At 44.8% G+C, this 13,140-nt stretch overlaps 1 protein-coding gene across 1 annotated transcript; it reads right to left on the bottom strand.

The window, feature by feature from the left end:
* Positions 1-3,494: 3,494 nt before the first annotated feature.
* Positions 3,495-11,832, bottom strand: Spink4 (serine peptidase inhibitor Kazal type 4). The gene is made up of 4 exons (XM_070005596.1): positions 11,701-11,832; positions 6,511-6,551; positions 5,594-5,706; positions 3,495-3,633 (listed from the first exon to the last, which is right to left on the bottom strand). The coding sequence occupies exons 1-4, from the start codon at positions 11,759-11,761 to the stop codon at positions 3,588-3,590; spliced, it is 261 nt and encodes an 86-aa protein (XP_069861697.1). The 5' UTR covers positions 11,762-11,832; the 3' UTR covers positions 3,495-3,587.
* Between the last annotated feature and the right edge of the window lie 1,308 nt (positions 11,833-13,140).

Here is a 13,140-nt window from a genome sequence, read left to right as displayed (position 1 = left end):
TCATTGGTCAGAAGAGTGCTTCGGTTTCTCCCCTCTTGTTAACAACAATTTTTTTTTTGTTTTCAGTACTGAAAATTCAACCCAGGCCCTTGCAAATACTCTACCATTTGAGTCATCCCCTCTCCTGTCTTTCTTTTTTCTTTTTTTTTGGGGGGGGGGTGGTGGTGGTCAGGATCTTGCTGTGTAGCCCAAACAGGCTACATAGCAAGCCTGGAGAACTTGCCTCAATTTCCTGAGTACTGGAACTATGGGAAGACATTGCTCTTCCCCTCTAACAGCAATATCCATTGTGTGTGTGTATGTAAGAGAGGGAGAGAGAGCTGAGTGGCTTATGCCTGTAATCCCAGCTACTCAGGAGGATGAGATCTGAGGATCACGGTTCAAAGCCAGCCTGGGCAGGAAAGTCTTATGAGATTCTTATCTCTAATAAACCCCTAGAAAACCAGAAGTGGCTCTGTGGCACAAGTGGTAGAGCACTCCCCTTGAGCTGAAGAGTGCAGGGATAGTGCTCAAGCCCAGAGTTCAAGCCCCACAACTGACCAAAGAGAGAGAGAGGAGAGAGAGAGAGAGAGGAGAGAGAGACAGCAGGATGTCAAGTTTCTGCCATGTAACTTTGGAAAGGTCATGGGCAGCTGGGTTTTCATAGTCAATCCCTATCACTATTCAACTGCTATCCTCAGATCTCAACCCTCTGGGTAGCTAGGATTACAGGTGTGAGCTCCCAGTGCCTGGCTTAATCTGTGATTTCTTAAAGGCTGAATGGAGGTCTGTAAAGGAGCAGCTATTGAGGAGATGCTTGGCTGATCTGTACCACTTGGGTGGAAGAAGGGCTTTCCGCTTGGGAGGCTTTTAGATGCTAATATTTATTTTTCCCTTCATACAATAAGGGAAGTTAGTTTAACTCAAAAGATTTTATTTCTTGGTCTTCTTGCTCTCACATGGCTAAGAAATGATACTTTAGTTACTATGAATTTTTTGGTTTTTTTTTGTCGGTTGTGGGGCCTGAACTCTGGCCCTGGGCACTGTCCCTCAGCTCTTCAGCTGTAGACTAGCACTCTACCTCTTGAGCCTCAGCCCTACTTCCAGCTTTTTCTGCTTATGTGGTGCTGAGGAATGGAACCCAGGGCCCCATGCATGCAAGGCAATCACTCTACCACTGAGCCACCTTCACAGCCCAGTGATGTTAACAGAGTATGAGACTCTTTAGAGTCAGGTGGTGTACCCTTCCCTGGCCTCAGGCATGAGGGCTGGTGTTAGAGCCACTGCCCAACTAATGAGGATGGCAGAGTTAAAACATAGAGTCTGGGGCATCAGGGTTTTTTTTTTCTTGTTTCCTGGAGTTCATTTCAATAAATATTACTTATTTTATTTATTTACTTATTTATTTTGTCGGCCTGAACTCTGGGCCTGGGTGCTGTCCCTCAGCTCTTCAGCTCAAAGCAAGTGCTCTACCACTTGAGCCACAGCACCACTTCTGGTTTTCTGGTGGTTTATTGGAGATAAGAGTCTCACAGACTTTCCTGCCCAGGCTTTGAACTGTGATCCTCAGATCTCAGCCTCCTGAGTAGCTAGGGTTACAGATGGTGCCCAGCTAAATATTTTATATGATCAGTTGTACAAGGGCATTGTTTGTGTTCCTTTCCTAAAAGTATTGGAGCATCATTTTGCATAGTTTGCTTTCCTCTCAGGTGTTACATATTTTCCCCTTTCCCCCCCCTCCCCCTGCCCTGCTTCCTGGTATTAGCACTTGAACTCAGGACCTCAAGCTCTCTTGCTTGGCTTTTTTTTTTTTTTCTGATGGTGGAACTTAAGACCTGGGTGCTGTCCTGAGCTCTTTTGCTCAGTGCTAACATTCTACCACTTTGAACCACAGCTCTACTTTCAGTTTTCTGGAGATAGAGTCTCAATGACTTTCCTACCTGGGCTGGTTTTGAATTGTGATCGTCAGATCTCAGTAGGTAGAGTGGCTAGAGCAACTAGTGCCTAGCTGATTTTTTTTTTTATACGCTTTAAAAAGTTCTTGTTATAAAGGTAATGTACAGAGGAGTAACAGTTACACAAGTCAGGTAAAGAGTACCTTCCTTCTTTCCTTCCTTCCTTCCTTCCTTCCTTTGTTTCTTTGTTTCTTTGTTTCTCTCTCTCTCTCTCTCTCTCTCTCTTTCTTTTTTTTGCCACTCCTGGGGCTTTAACTCTGGGCCTGGGCACTGTCCCTGAGCTGCTTTTAGCTCAAGGTTAGTGCTCTCCCACTTGAGCCACAGCGCCACTTGTGGCTTTTTTTTTTTTTTTTTTTTTTTGAGTAGTTTATTGGAGGTAAGAGTCTCACAGAGTTTCCTTCCTGGGCTGGCTTTAAACCGTGATCTTCAGATTTCAGCCTCCTGAGTATCTAGGATTACAGGTGTGAGCCACCAGCATCCAGTTTAGAGTACACTTCTTTTTGGACAATGCTACTCTCACTTGGCTTTTTTTGCTCACCCTTAGTGCTATACCACTTGAACCACACATCTGTTTCTGCTTTGTGTTAGATATTTGGAAATGAGTCTTGGGATTTGTCTACTCAGGCTGGCTGTGAATCAGAATTATCAGCTCTCAGCCTCCTGAGTAGCTATGATTACAAGTGTGAGCTCTTCACTTTCTATTTTTACCCTCACAGAGTAGAAAATCTTGTCTGTGTGAAACTGCTTGACAAGGGCCCTCTCCATATTCCTTTTCCTTGCTACCATTATCAGGAGGCTCCCTCTGATGGTTTTTACCCAAGAAGAGATCATTATATAACATCAATGATTTTTGTGGAATTTCTGGTCATTGGGTATATGTATGTATGCTGTGTGTACCTGGGGTTGTGTCTAATGCCAGCCAGTCAGAGTAGATGTTGTCCTAAAGTACAGAAGTGGGACTAGAAATCCTGCTATGCCAAAATTTAACCCTAGACACTGGGAGATCCATGAGTTAATCTCGGTGGTGATAATCTGGGTGGCCTAAGGTGCAGGAGGAAATTCAGAGGGCTTGGAGAAGTGATTAGTTGTCAATGTTTATTAAATACCTAGTTTGAAGCAGGGTGCAATAGTACACACCTGTAATTTCAGCACTTAAAAGGCTGAAACAGTTCAAGACTAGCCTGAACTACCTAATGAGACCCTGTCTCAAACAAGCAAGCAAAATCAACTAGTTTGATATAACAATAAGTTCCTTTCACATACTACCTGAACCATACATCCAGTAACAGCAGAGGACATTGATTTTATCTAGATGCTTGGCCTAACAGTTCTCACTCTGGCAAGCAGATGCACTGGGCAGTGTCCTGAAGCCAGAGGCTGGTCTCTCGAGCAGACAGAAGGTAATTGGGACTTCTAAGGGGATATATGACAAGGTTGAGTATACGAGATATAGAGAGGAACTGGACATGAGATTCAGAGCAGGAAGAACAGTGCAAGATTTAGTCTACCTCTTATTGTAACCACCCCTCAAGAGTCCCCAAAGACACTGGTTCACTTCAGTTGGGCTGCATCTTTTATTTCATGTCACATCCTCTTCTTGCCTGCTAGTGTTCTCCAGTCTGGAACTTAATAGCTCGAAAGGCTGCTTTGGAGTCAGCATTTGCCATCTTTCAAGATCTGGATGTCCTTTTTGGTTTCCCTAGGATAACAACAGACAAGAATGAGGCCATCTCCATGGAAATTGTCATTATACCTTCTCAAGGCCCCTGTTCAGTACTCCCGGACACCGCCCTGAGCCCCTTTCCCCTAGTGTACAGATGCAAGATAGATCCCAGGGGTCCATAGCACATCCTTCTATAACTTTGTCCTACACACTTCCCCCTCTTGACTACCTGGGATTTCAACCTACTATATGCTGATAGCTTCCCGAAATACCTCTAGCCCAGACCTTTGTCGTGTCTCTTCCTGCCCATTGCATGTCTCTACCAGGATCTGAGGACATACTGTTCACAGACATCATTGTCCCCTAAAATTGCTATAGCGATACTCCATAACGCCCATCTCAGTTTCCCCACATGTTAGAAACCAGTATGTTAAATGCCAGGTGTGATGCCTATAATTCCAGTACTCAGGAATCCAAGGAGGGAGTATCACTTGAGCCTAGTAGTTTAAAAGACCAGTGTTTACAACATAGCAAGACTCTGTCTCCAAAAAAAAAAAAAGTATGTGTTTCTTTCTCCTCCCAAGCCTTCATATCCAATCACATACCTAACCTCAAATGTATCTTTTATCCATGAGTCTTTTAATTTTCATGACTTTTTTTTTCTAATCTTAGGACCATGTCTTCATATTTCCTCCAATACAAACTTTTCTATTGGATTTCCTTTTCCATGATCTCATCTAGTTCTCAGGCTGACTCTGAGGATTTTTTTTTAATGTGTGTGCTGTTGTTGTTTTTCTCTTGGTAAAGAAACTGACCAAGTAAGTAATCTGATATACCAAGTTCCTGATTACCTCATTAATTGTCTTTTCTCCATTTTCCCTTTTAACTTTACACATATCCAACTTCCTACTAGACCTTTCCATACTCTTCTACTTGGAATGATCATCTTTTTCTTTTTTTCTCTGTGTGTGTGTGTGTGTGTGTGTGTGTGTGTGTGTGTGTGTTTGTGTGTGTGTGTTTGTGTGTGTGTGTGTGTATGAAAGAGAGAGAGAGAAAAGAGAGAGAGAATGTGTGAGTCATGAGGCTTGAACTCTGGGCCTGGGTGCTGTCCCTGAGCTCTTCAGCTCAAAGTTAGCACTCTACCACTTGAGCCACAGTGCCACTTCTGGTTTTCTGGTGGTAAATTGGAAATAAGAGTCTCACAGACTTTCCTTCCCCAAGCTGGCTTTAAACCCCAATCCTCAGATCTCAGCCTCCTGAGTAGCTAGGATTACAGGCGTGAACTACCAACGCCCACCCTCTTCCTTTCTTTTCAAACTAATTTCTACTTATCCATTAGGGCTGAACTCAGGTGTTTCCTTTCCCAGGCAGTCTTTCCTGTCCCTGTCTCTGCTGTTCCATGGTACCCTGTGTTCTGAGCCTTGAGCATTCTGTGCCCGATTGACCATCATCAGCCTGGTTTCGTTAGGCCAGCAATGCTGACTCACTATGTTCTATTCTGTATTCTTCCCAACACTTAGTAAACACTCACTAAATAGTTATTGGTTAGAGGGTAAAAAATGAGGTCACCTAGGGGGCAGAACAAGGAAAAGAACTCAAGGTCTCTGGGCCATCTACCCCTACACCCACCATCTCTGGCTTTCTGCTTAGTACAATGTGCCATCTTTGAATTTCACTTGTACTCATTTGTTTAGGGACAAATGTCAGGATTCTTCCTAGGTCAAGTGTGTATGAAGAAAGAAGTGCAGGAATGTCTGTGAGACTGTTATCTCCAATAAACCACCAGAAAACCGGAAGTGGTGCTGTGGCTCAAGTGGTAGAGCTCAAGTGGTAGGGCTGAAGAGCTCAGGGACAGTGTCCAGGCCCAGAGTTCAAGCCCCATGACCAACAACAACAACAAAAAAAGGCAGAAGTGATCGAGTCCAGCTCCTTTCAGACCTGCATGTACCAAAGATGGTGCCCAGCCATGCGAGCTGGGTCAGGAGGGAGAACTTACATCCGGGTTATGCAGAGTTGGCATTCATTGTTGTATGTGACCCCATCAGTGCCACAGACCAGGTTAGGTGTCTGCTCACAATGTGGGAGCTCTGCCATGTGCTCACAAATGGGCTATGGAAAAGGAGAGAAGAGGGAAGGAACTCAGGGATGCAGGGGCAGAGCTTAGACCTTCATTTGGCTTGGTATGAAAGGGTTTCAGGCCATGGTTGAGGATCAAGACTAAGAGGGGAAGAGGGTCTTGGAACTAGGGATAGGGTGCAGGAGGCAGTGTGTAGCAGTCAAAGCCCTCTCTAGAGATTATATTGTTCTCACATAGGATTCATTGAAAGAATGTATGTGAAGCATTTGACTGTGGCATCAAGTTAAATGGGACTGGATCAATGGACGGATGGGAAAAGGCTGAGGATATTGCATGGGAAAATGGCTTTGAGACTTCATTCACCTATTTGAAGTGGCTCATTGAAGGTTCCAAGGATGCCAGCACTATTGCCTTGGAATCATTTGAGACATCAGATCCAGGGTCAAGGTAGAATCAGGGTTTGGAATGAAGAAATGAACAATAAGCTGCGGTTGGGGCTGGCTAACACCCTGCGGGGACTTTGCAGGATTCTACCAGGATCACCTTGACCTGAACCTGTGGGCTGTCTGAGCTATGCAAATTAGAGAAGGCACCCTGTCCTGCCCAGCTTGGTGGACAGAGCCCACTAAGGAAAGGGTCCTTAGAGACCAGGTTGGAGCAGATTGTGTGGGCTTTAAGGCCAGACACAGACAGGTCTTTGTCAAGGGGACTATGCCTGCTCTTCCTGGAGTGGGGTATTCTGGAGAAACACAGGCGTAGGAGACTACCCTGGACAGCTTGAGATCACTGAAGGTGACAGAAGGCATGTGGAGAAGAGTAAGGCTAGTGTTCCTTACCATTCTGGAGAAAATGGGCTTTCTTGCAGACACTGGCACTTCTGCAGGACAAAAAGGAAACAAGTGATGTCAACTCTAGATTCTAGTTCCTAGGTCCAAGGGCTGTTTCTCTTTCCTTCTCTGGGGGACTTTCTCCCTTTCCCCAGGGATACTACCCAATCTGGAATTCCTCAAGGAAAGCTAATGAATCACCAGATGATGGGACTGCCAGAAGACTGATGTCATGTTGGGTTACATGAGTAGAGACAGAAAGTCTAGAATTAGGGAGATGATATTCCAGCCTGATTCTCATTAGTCAGATCTCATTGGAATTGTTGTGTCTTATAAAATGTTAACATAGGTAATAATCCAGCAGGTAACCACATACTAGGCATTGAGAATACATTTTGTGTGTATGTGTATGGCGCACAAGTGTGCACATTTGTGCATGCACATGCACATGCCAGCATTGAAGCTTAAACTCAGGGTCCATAGCTTTTTTCTCAAGGCTGGTACTTTACTAAAGCCATAACTCCACTTTCAGCTGTTAATTCTAGATAAGCATAGTATCATGGACATTCCTGCCTGGGCTGCCTTTAAGCCTGGATCCTCAATCTCAGCCTTCTGAGTAGCTAAGATTACAGACATGAACCACCAACACTTGCCTGAGAATACATGTTTTCTGTGTGTGTGTGTGTGTGTGTGTGTGTGTGTGTGTGTGTGTGTGTGTGTGCGCGCGCGCGCGCACACGTGTGCGTGCGTGTCCGTGTACTGGTCCCAGGGATTGAACTCTGGGCCTGGACACTGACCTTGAGCTTTTGTGTTCAAAGCTAGTGCTCTACCACTTGAGCTACAGCTCGGCATCCAACTTTTTGGTGCTTTATTGGAGAAAAGAGTCTCACAGACTTTCCTGCCCAGGCTGGCTTTGAACCATGATCCTCAGATCTCAGCCTCCTGAGTAGCTAGGATTACAGGCGTGATCCATTGGTGCCTGTTGAGAATACATGTTTTGAACTATTCTTTATACCTCTTACTACCCTGTAACAGAGATAAAAAAGGAGATAGTAGCGCAGGCTGTGGTTTGTTACCTACTCCTGCGGAGGCAGGAGTGTTGGCTGCTCCTTCATAGCAACTCCCTTCCTAGGAATTGGCCAACATTGCATTCCATACCTAGGGCCAACCCACTGTCACGCTGATGTGACTTCAAAGGCACAGCCCTCTTGTCTATTTGGAACAGTAAGAGGAACCACCCAATGCCACTGTGCAGGTCATCTGACACTTGAGCTACACTGTATCAGTCAACATCCTTTACCCCTTAGGGGTGTTACTCTCAGGCATACGCCCCAGTAAGCTGCCAGCAGATCTCAGTAGGCTGTTTCCTGGGACACTTGACCTACCAAAGCTCAAAGAGATCAAGTAGCACTTGGTTCAAGTAGAGCTAGGATTTGCACACAGGTCTCTCAAGAGCCTGGTTCTTTCTACACAACAATTATAGCCCTTACACCTTGGCTGAGTGCCTACAGGATATACACTGTAAGCATGGAGGGAACTGGAATCACATCTAAGGGACAAGGTGGGAGAAGGTAAGTATGTGTGTTCTTGTGTATATATGTGTTGGAGAAGGGCAGAATGCTTTGTGTGGTTTATTTTTGTCATCCCTCCCTCCCTAGCTCCCTCCCTCCCTTCCTTTCTTCCTTCCTTCTTTCCTTCCTTTCTTTTCTTTCCTTCCTTTTCTTTTTTCTTTTTTGTTGGTGGTGGTCAAGGGGCTTGAACTCAGGGCCTGGGCACTGTCTCTGAGCTCTTTTACTTAAAGCTAGAGCTCTATCATTTTGAACCATAGTGCCATTTCTGGTTTGTTGGTGATTAATTGGAGATAAGAGTCTTGCAGACTGGTCTTGAACTGCAATCCTCAGACCTCAGCTTCCTGAGCCACCAGTGAGCCACCAGTGCCTGGCACTTCCTGTGGCTTCTAAAGGTGGTCTGGGGTCTGAGGGGGGAGGGGCTGCTCTTAACCCTCACAGAGAAGACTCCATCCATGCATATTGTGAAGGGAGTTGGATTTGGATTCCATGTGAAGCAGAATTTTTCTCTCAGTAGCAGCTACATGATCCCAAAGGAGACTATCTCCCGAAGTAGAGTTCTCCATCACTGGAGTTGTATAAGGCGGTGTAGTTGTCCCTTTTCCTGCAGGTGCTATTACAAGAGATTTCTAAGAGAAGGGAGCTGGGTATCACCTCTGATGTGCTGTGTAAGCCTGGCAGTGTGGGGCATCGTATGTCAGTCTAGCCTTGTCAGTGTTCTGCACAAATTGTTCCACATCATAATTGCCCAAACTGACAATCCAAATGTACTGTGATACTTTCCTACAATAGGGCAGTACTTGGCAATAAAGACAACATAACTGAATCTCAAAAACATTTTGCTGAGTGAAGGAAAACAGACACAAAAGACTACATACAGCAGGATTCTGCTTGCATGACATTTTAGCACAGACCAATGAACCTGTGGTAGAAAAAATTTAGAGCAGCGGTTGCCTCTGGGCACTGAGCTAGACTCTGAGTACTGCTTGACTGCCTCTGAGTAGAGGGTGAGGCCAAGACAGACTGGTGTAAGGAAATTTTCTGGGGTAGTGGAAAGAATTTGTTTGTTTTGAGGCAAGGTCTTACTAGGTAGCTCAGGATGTCCATCCTCCTCCACGGCCTCCCAAGTACTAGGATTACAGGTGTGTATCTCCATACCTGGCTCTATTCTGCTCTGTGTGTGTGTATGTGTGTGTGTGTGTGTGTGTGTGTGTGTGTGTGTGTGTGTGTGTGTGTGTGTGTGTGAGAGAGAGAGAGAGAGAGAGAGAGAGAGAGAGAGAGAGAGAGAGAGAGAGAGAGAGAGAGAGAGAGAGAGAGAGAGAGAGAATTTGTTTTTGTTGGTGGTTAGGACATAGGATAAGAAATGTCACCTTGGGGCATACTTTCTCCCCAAAAAATATTTGTTCTAATCCGTGTGTGTGTGTGTGTGTGTGTGTGTGTGTGTGTGTGTGTGTGTGTGTGAACTCAGGGCCTGGGTACTGCCCTTGAGCTTTTGTGCTCAAGGCTACCAGCACTCTGCCACCTAATCCATTAGCTGTGGCTTAAGTGGCAGAGTGCTGGTAGCCTTGATCTACCAGCTCAAGGAGTCTCACAGACTTCCCTTCCTGGGCTAAGTTTGACCTGTGATCCTCAGATTTCAGCCTACTGAGTAGCTAGGATTACAGGTATCGGCTTCCTTGGCTCACTTTTTAGCTCACTGTTTCACTGTTCCCATTTCTATTGAATCATACCTTCCTTTCAAGCCTCAGAAGCCTCTTTGTTGAACCCCACTCCCCACCAGTTTCCTGAACCTTAGGAAACCATGTACTGCCCACCCACTAGTCATTGGTGTCTCTGCCTCCACATTGCAATGAGGTCCCTGCCCTGCAGTGAGCATTCACGAACTAATCATTGCTGTTCATTGGGGGAAGAGAGAGTTCAGAACCTGATTCTGAACTACCCTATATTGTGGGTTTCTTCTTGGAGTCTCGGGCTTCTTTGATTCAAGGTGCCCCCTCCTTGTTCCTTCCAGGTAGGAGTCTGAAGTATGTACAAGGACCTTCTTGAAGGCAGGTTACTGTTTCCAACTGAAGAACTGCTCAGGGAATGGGGGGCCAGATCAATGGCCCCGTGGGCCCAGGGTCCTGCCGGATATTTCTTTATAACATCACAGCTTTTGTCCATGTGGTCCCAACTGGTCACTCTTCTTCCTTATTCAATTTATTCTTAATAAACCAACTAGAGCGATTTTTTTTCTTTTTCTTTTCTAAAAATTGTTTGTCCTAGTGCTAGGGCTTGAACTCAGGACCTGGGTGTTGTCCCTTAGTGTGTTTTGCTTAAGGTTAGTACTTTAGCACTTGAACCACACAGCTCCATTCTGACTTTTTGGAGGTTAATTGGAGATGAGTCTTAAGGACTTTCCTACTTTGGTTGACTTTGAATCTCCATCCTCAGATCTCAGCCTCTTAACTAGTTAGGATTACAGATGTGAGCCACTGATGCTCCACTTAGAGCAATTCTTTTTCTCTTTCTTTCTTTCTTTTTTTTTTTTTGTCAGTTGTGGGGCTTGAACTCTGGGCCTGGGTGCTATTCCTTGAGCTCTTCAGCTCAAGGTGAGTGTAGAGCAATTCTTTAAAGATATAGCTCTACTCAAAACTCTTCAATACACTTCATTCAGAGAAAAGTCAAGCCCTCATACTAACCCACAGGCCTTACCCAGTATAAATTTCAGTGGCTCCTCTCCTCTCTCCTACCGTCTTTCCCCATGCCCTCCTCTTTACCCACACTGACCTTGGCAGTACCTCAAATACTCCAGGCATGCTTCTACCTCATGGCCTTTGAACTGCCTGTTCCTTCTGCCTGGATTCCTCTTCTCCCAAGTATCTACATGCCTCACTTCTTTGCCTCCTTCAAACTTTACTCAAACATCAGCTTCTCAGAGTGGTCCCCTTTGATTTGAAACTGCAGTCTCTTCCCAGTCTCCATGAACTAGTCCTCTGTTTTTCCTTAGCCTTTGTTACTAACTTTATTCTAACATTGTTTAGCATACATGGAACTTATTTTCTTTATTGTCTCTTCTTCTTCTTCTTCTCTACCCAATGGTGGTTAAGCTCTGCTTTTACTGTTTTGGTCACCACTGTGTTAAGAGTCTAGAACAATGCCTGACACAGAAGCTGTGAGATTATCAAGGTGCTCCAGGCCCAGGGAAGACCCACCCTTGATATATTTGTTTAGTCACACAAAAGGGTGACTATCCTGCATCACGTGACTATCCCGCATCCCAAACCATAGCTTGTCACAGTGGACAGGAGCTCAATCACCCCAGGCCAGATCTCCTTTAGCACCTGCCGCCCCACAGCCAGCATACTTACCTGTCTTCCTGAGGCCCGAGACCCACCTGTTCCTTCTGCCTCCTAAACCTCCATCCCAGTAATTGCTACATACAACTTTGAACTGGAACAATCTACTTTATAGTTGGAGAAACTGAGGCTCCAAGGAGGGAAGAGGGGACTTTAGCAATTCTGGGCCCACCCTAGTGGAGGGGGCCTATATAAAAGGAAGGCATATGCAGGCTAGTGCATCACAAGGAATTCTGTCCCTACCCCACCTCCAAAACCAACCCAAGTTTTGGGTCCAAGTTCAGTCCACTCACCCCTGTCCACAATGAGGAGGACAGTCAAGGCCAGGAGGACCTCCCACAGGCGGACAGCCATGCTTGTCCTGAGCTGGTATGCCCTGAGCTAGCTGGGGACTGGACCTGGAGGGAGGATGGGTCCTGTTTATAGTGCTGATCCCCACCCTTGTTTTATCTGGGGCCAGTTGGAGCTCTGAGTGTCACCCTAAGTTAATCCCTGCATCCTGGCATCTGGGAAGGGCTTGCTCAAAGCAAAGATGTTGAGTTGGTGGTGATATGGGGCTGTGGCTGTTGGACTGGCAGGTTTCCAGAGTGAGCAAAGGTTTGGACAAATTGCAAAGCTGACTCCAGTCTGTGGGTTGGAACAAAGAAAGGAAAGTTTAAGTAAAAAGAGAAAAACAGAGATGAAGGCAGAGGAAAAAAAGACAAGGCAGCAAGTGGCGGGGGCAAGAGGCAAAGAAAGAGGATGGAGCCTCCCTATGCTAGTACCTTGCCCAGCCAACTCTGTGATCTTGGACAAGCCACTTCTCTTAACCAGGCCTCAGTTTACCCATGCACAAGATGGAGATAAAAACTTCTGGTTCTGTCTCTCTCCCAGGATTGCTGTTAGTATGATCATGGTAAGAGCATATGAGAAGATATTTTACAGAGTATGAACTAAATAGATAGAACTGATTTTTTTTGCTTAGTTTTTATTTTATCTTAGTAACATGAAGTAGACAAAAAAGACATAATAAAGAAAAAATGAAGCTGGGAACCAATGTCTCATGTCTGTAATCCTAGCTACTCAGAAGGCTGAGATCTGAGGATCATGGTTTGAAGTCAGCCTGGGAAAGAAAGTGTGAGACTCATCTCCAATTAAATCAGAAAAAAAAACCAGAAATGGTGCTTTAGCTCAAGTGGTATAGTGCTAGCTTTGAGCAAAATAAGCTCAGGGACAGTGCCCAGGCCCAGAGTTCAAGGATCAACAAAAAAAAAAAAAAAAAAAGAGAGAGAGAAAAAAAGAAAAAAAAATAAAACTTTTATTTTAACATGTTTCCACATGACCTAGCCATGTCAATCTCCTGCCTCCCAAATAAAACATAGTAAAGGAAGATGCCCTGTACTTTGTAGACATTATATACTCATTGTATTTAATAGGTTTAGTACTGACAAGATTCTTTCCAGAAAAAGCAATATCTAAATCTCTCCCATATCTACATAATACATGTAAATGGATATATACATATGAATAGGTTTTTTCATAATACATATGAATAATTTGATTACCTGACTTGAAAAAAATTCTGATTTATAAAAATAATAAAAAACTTATACTGACATATACTTTTCTTAATTTAGATCAAGGATTATCAGCTCTGTGTCAGATTAGATTTCCTTGTGGAAATTTAAAATTATAGAAGCTAGGTAGTCATGGTGGCCCATTCCCATAATCCCAGCTACTCAAGAGGCTGCAGC

This window comes from Dipodomys merriami, unplaced genomic scaffold (genome assembly GCF_024711535.1).
Source record: "Dipodomys merriami isolate MVZ:Mamm:240054 unplaced genomic scaffold, mDipMer1.0.p SCAF_11, whole genome shotgun sequence".
In the NCBI taxonomy this organism is placed as follows: Eukaryota; Metazoa; Chordata; class Mammalia; order Rodentia; family Heteromyidae; genus Dipodomys; species Dipodomys merriami.
Note: the sequence above shows the minus strand (reverse complement) of the source record. Positions and strands in the feature narration are given on the sequence as shown.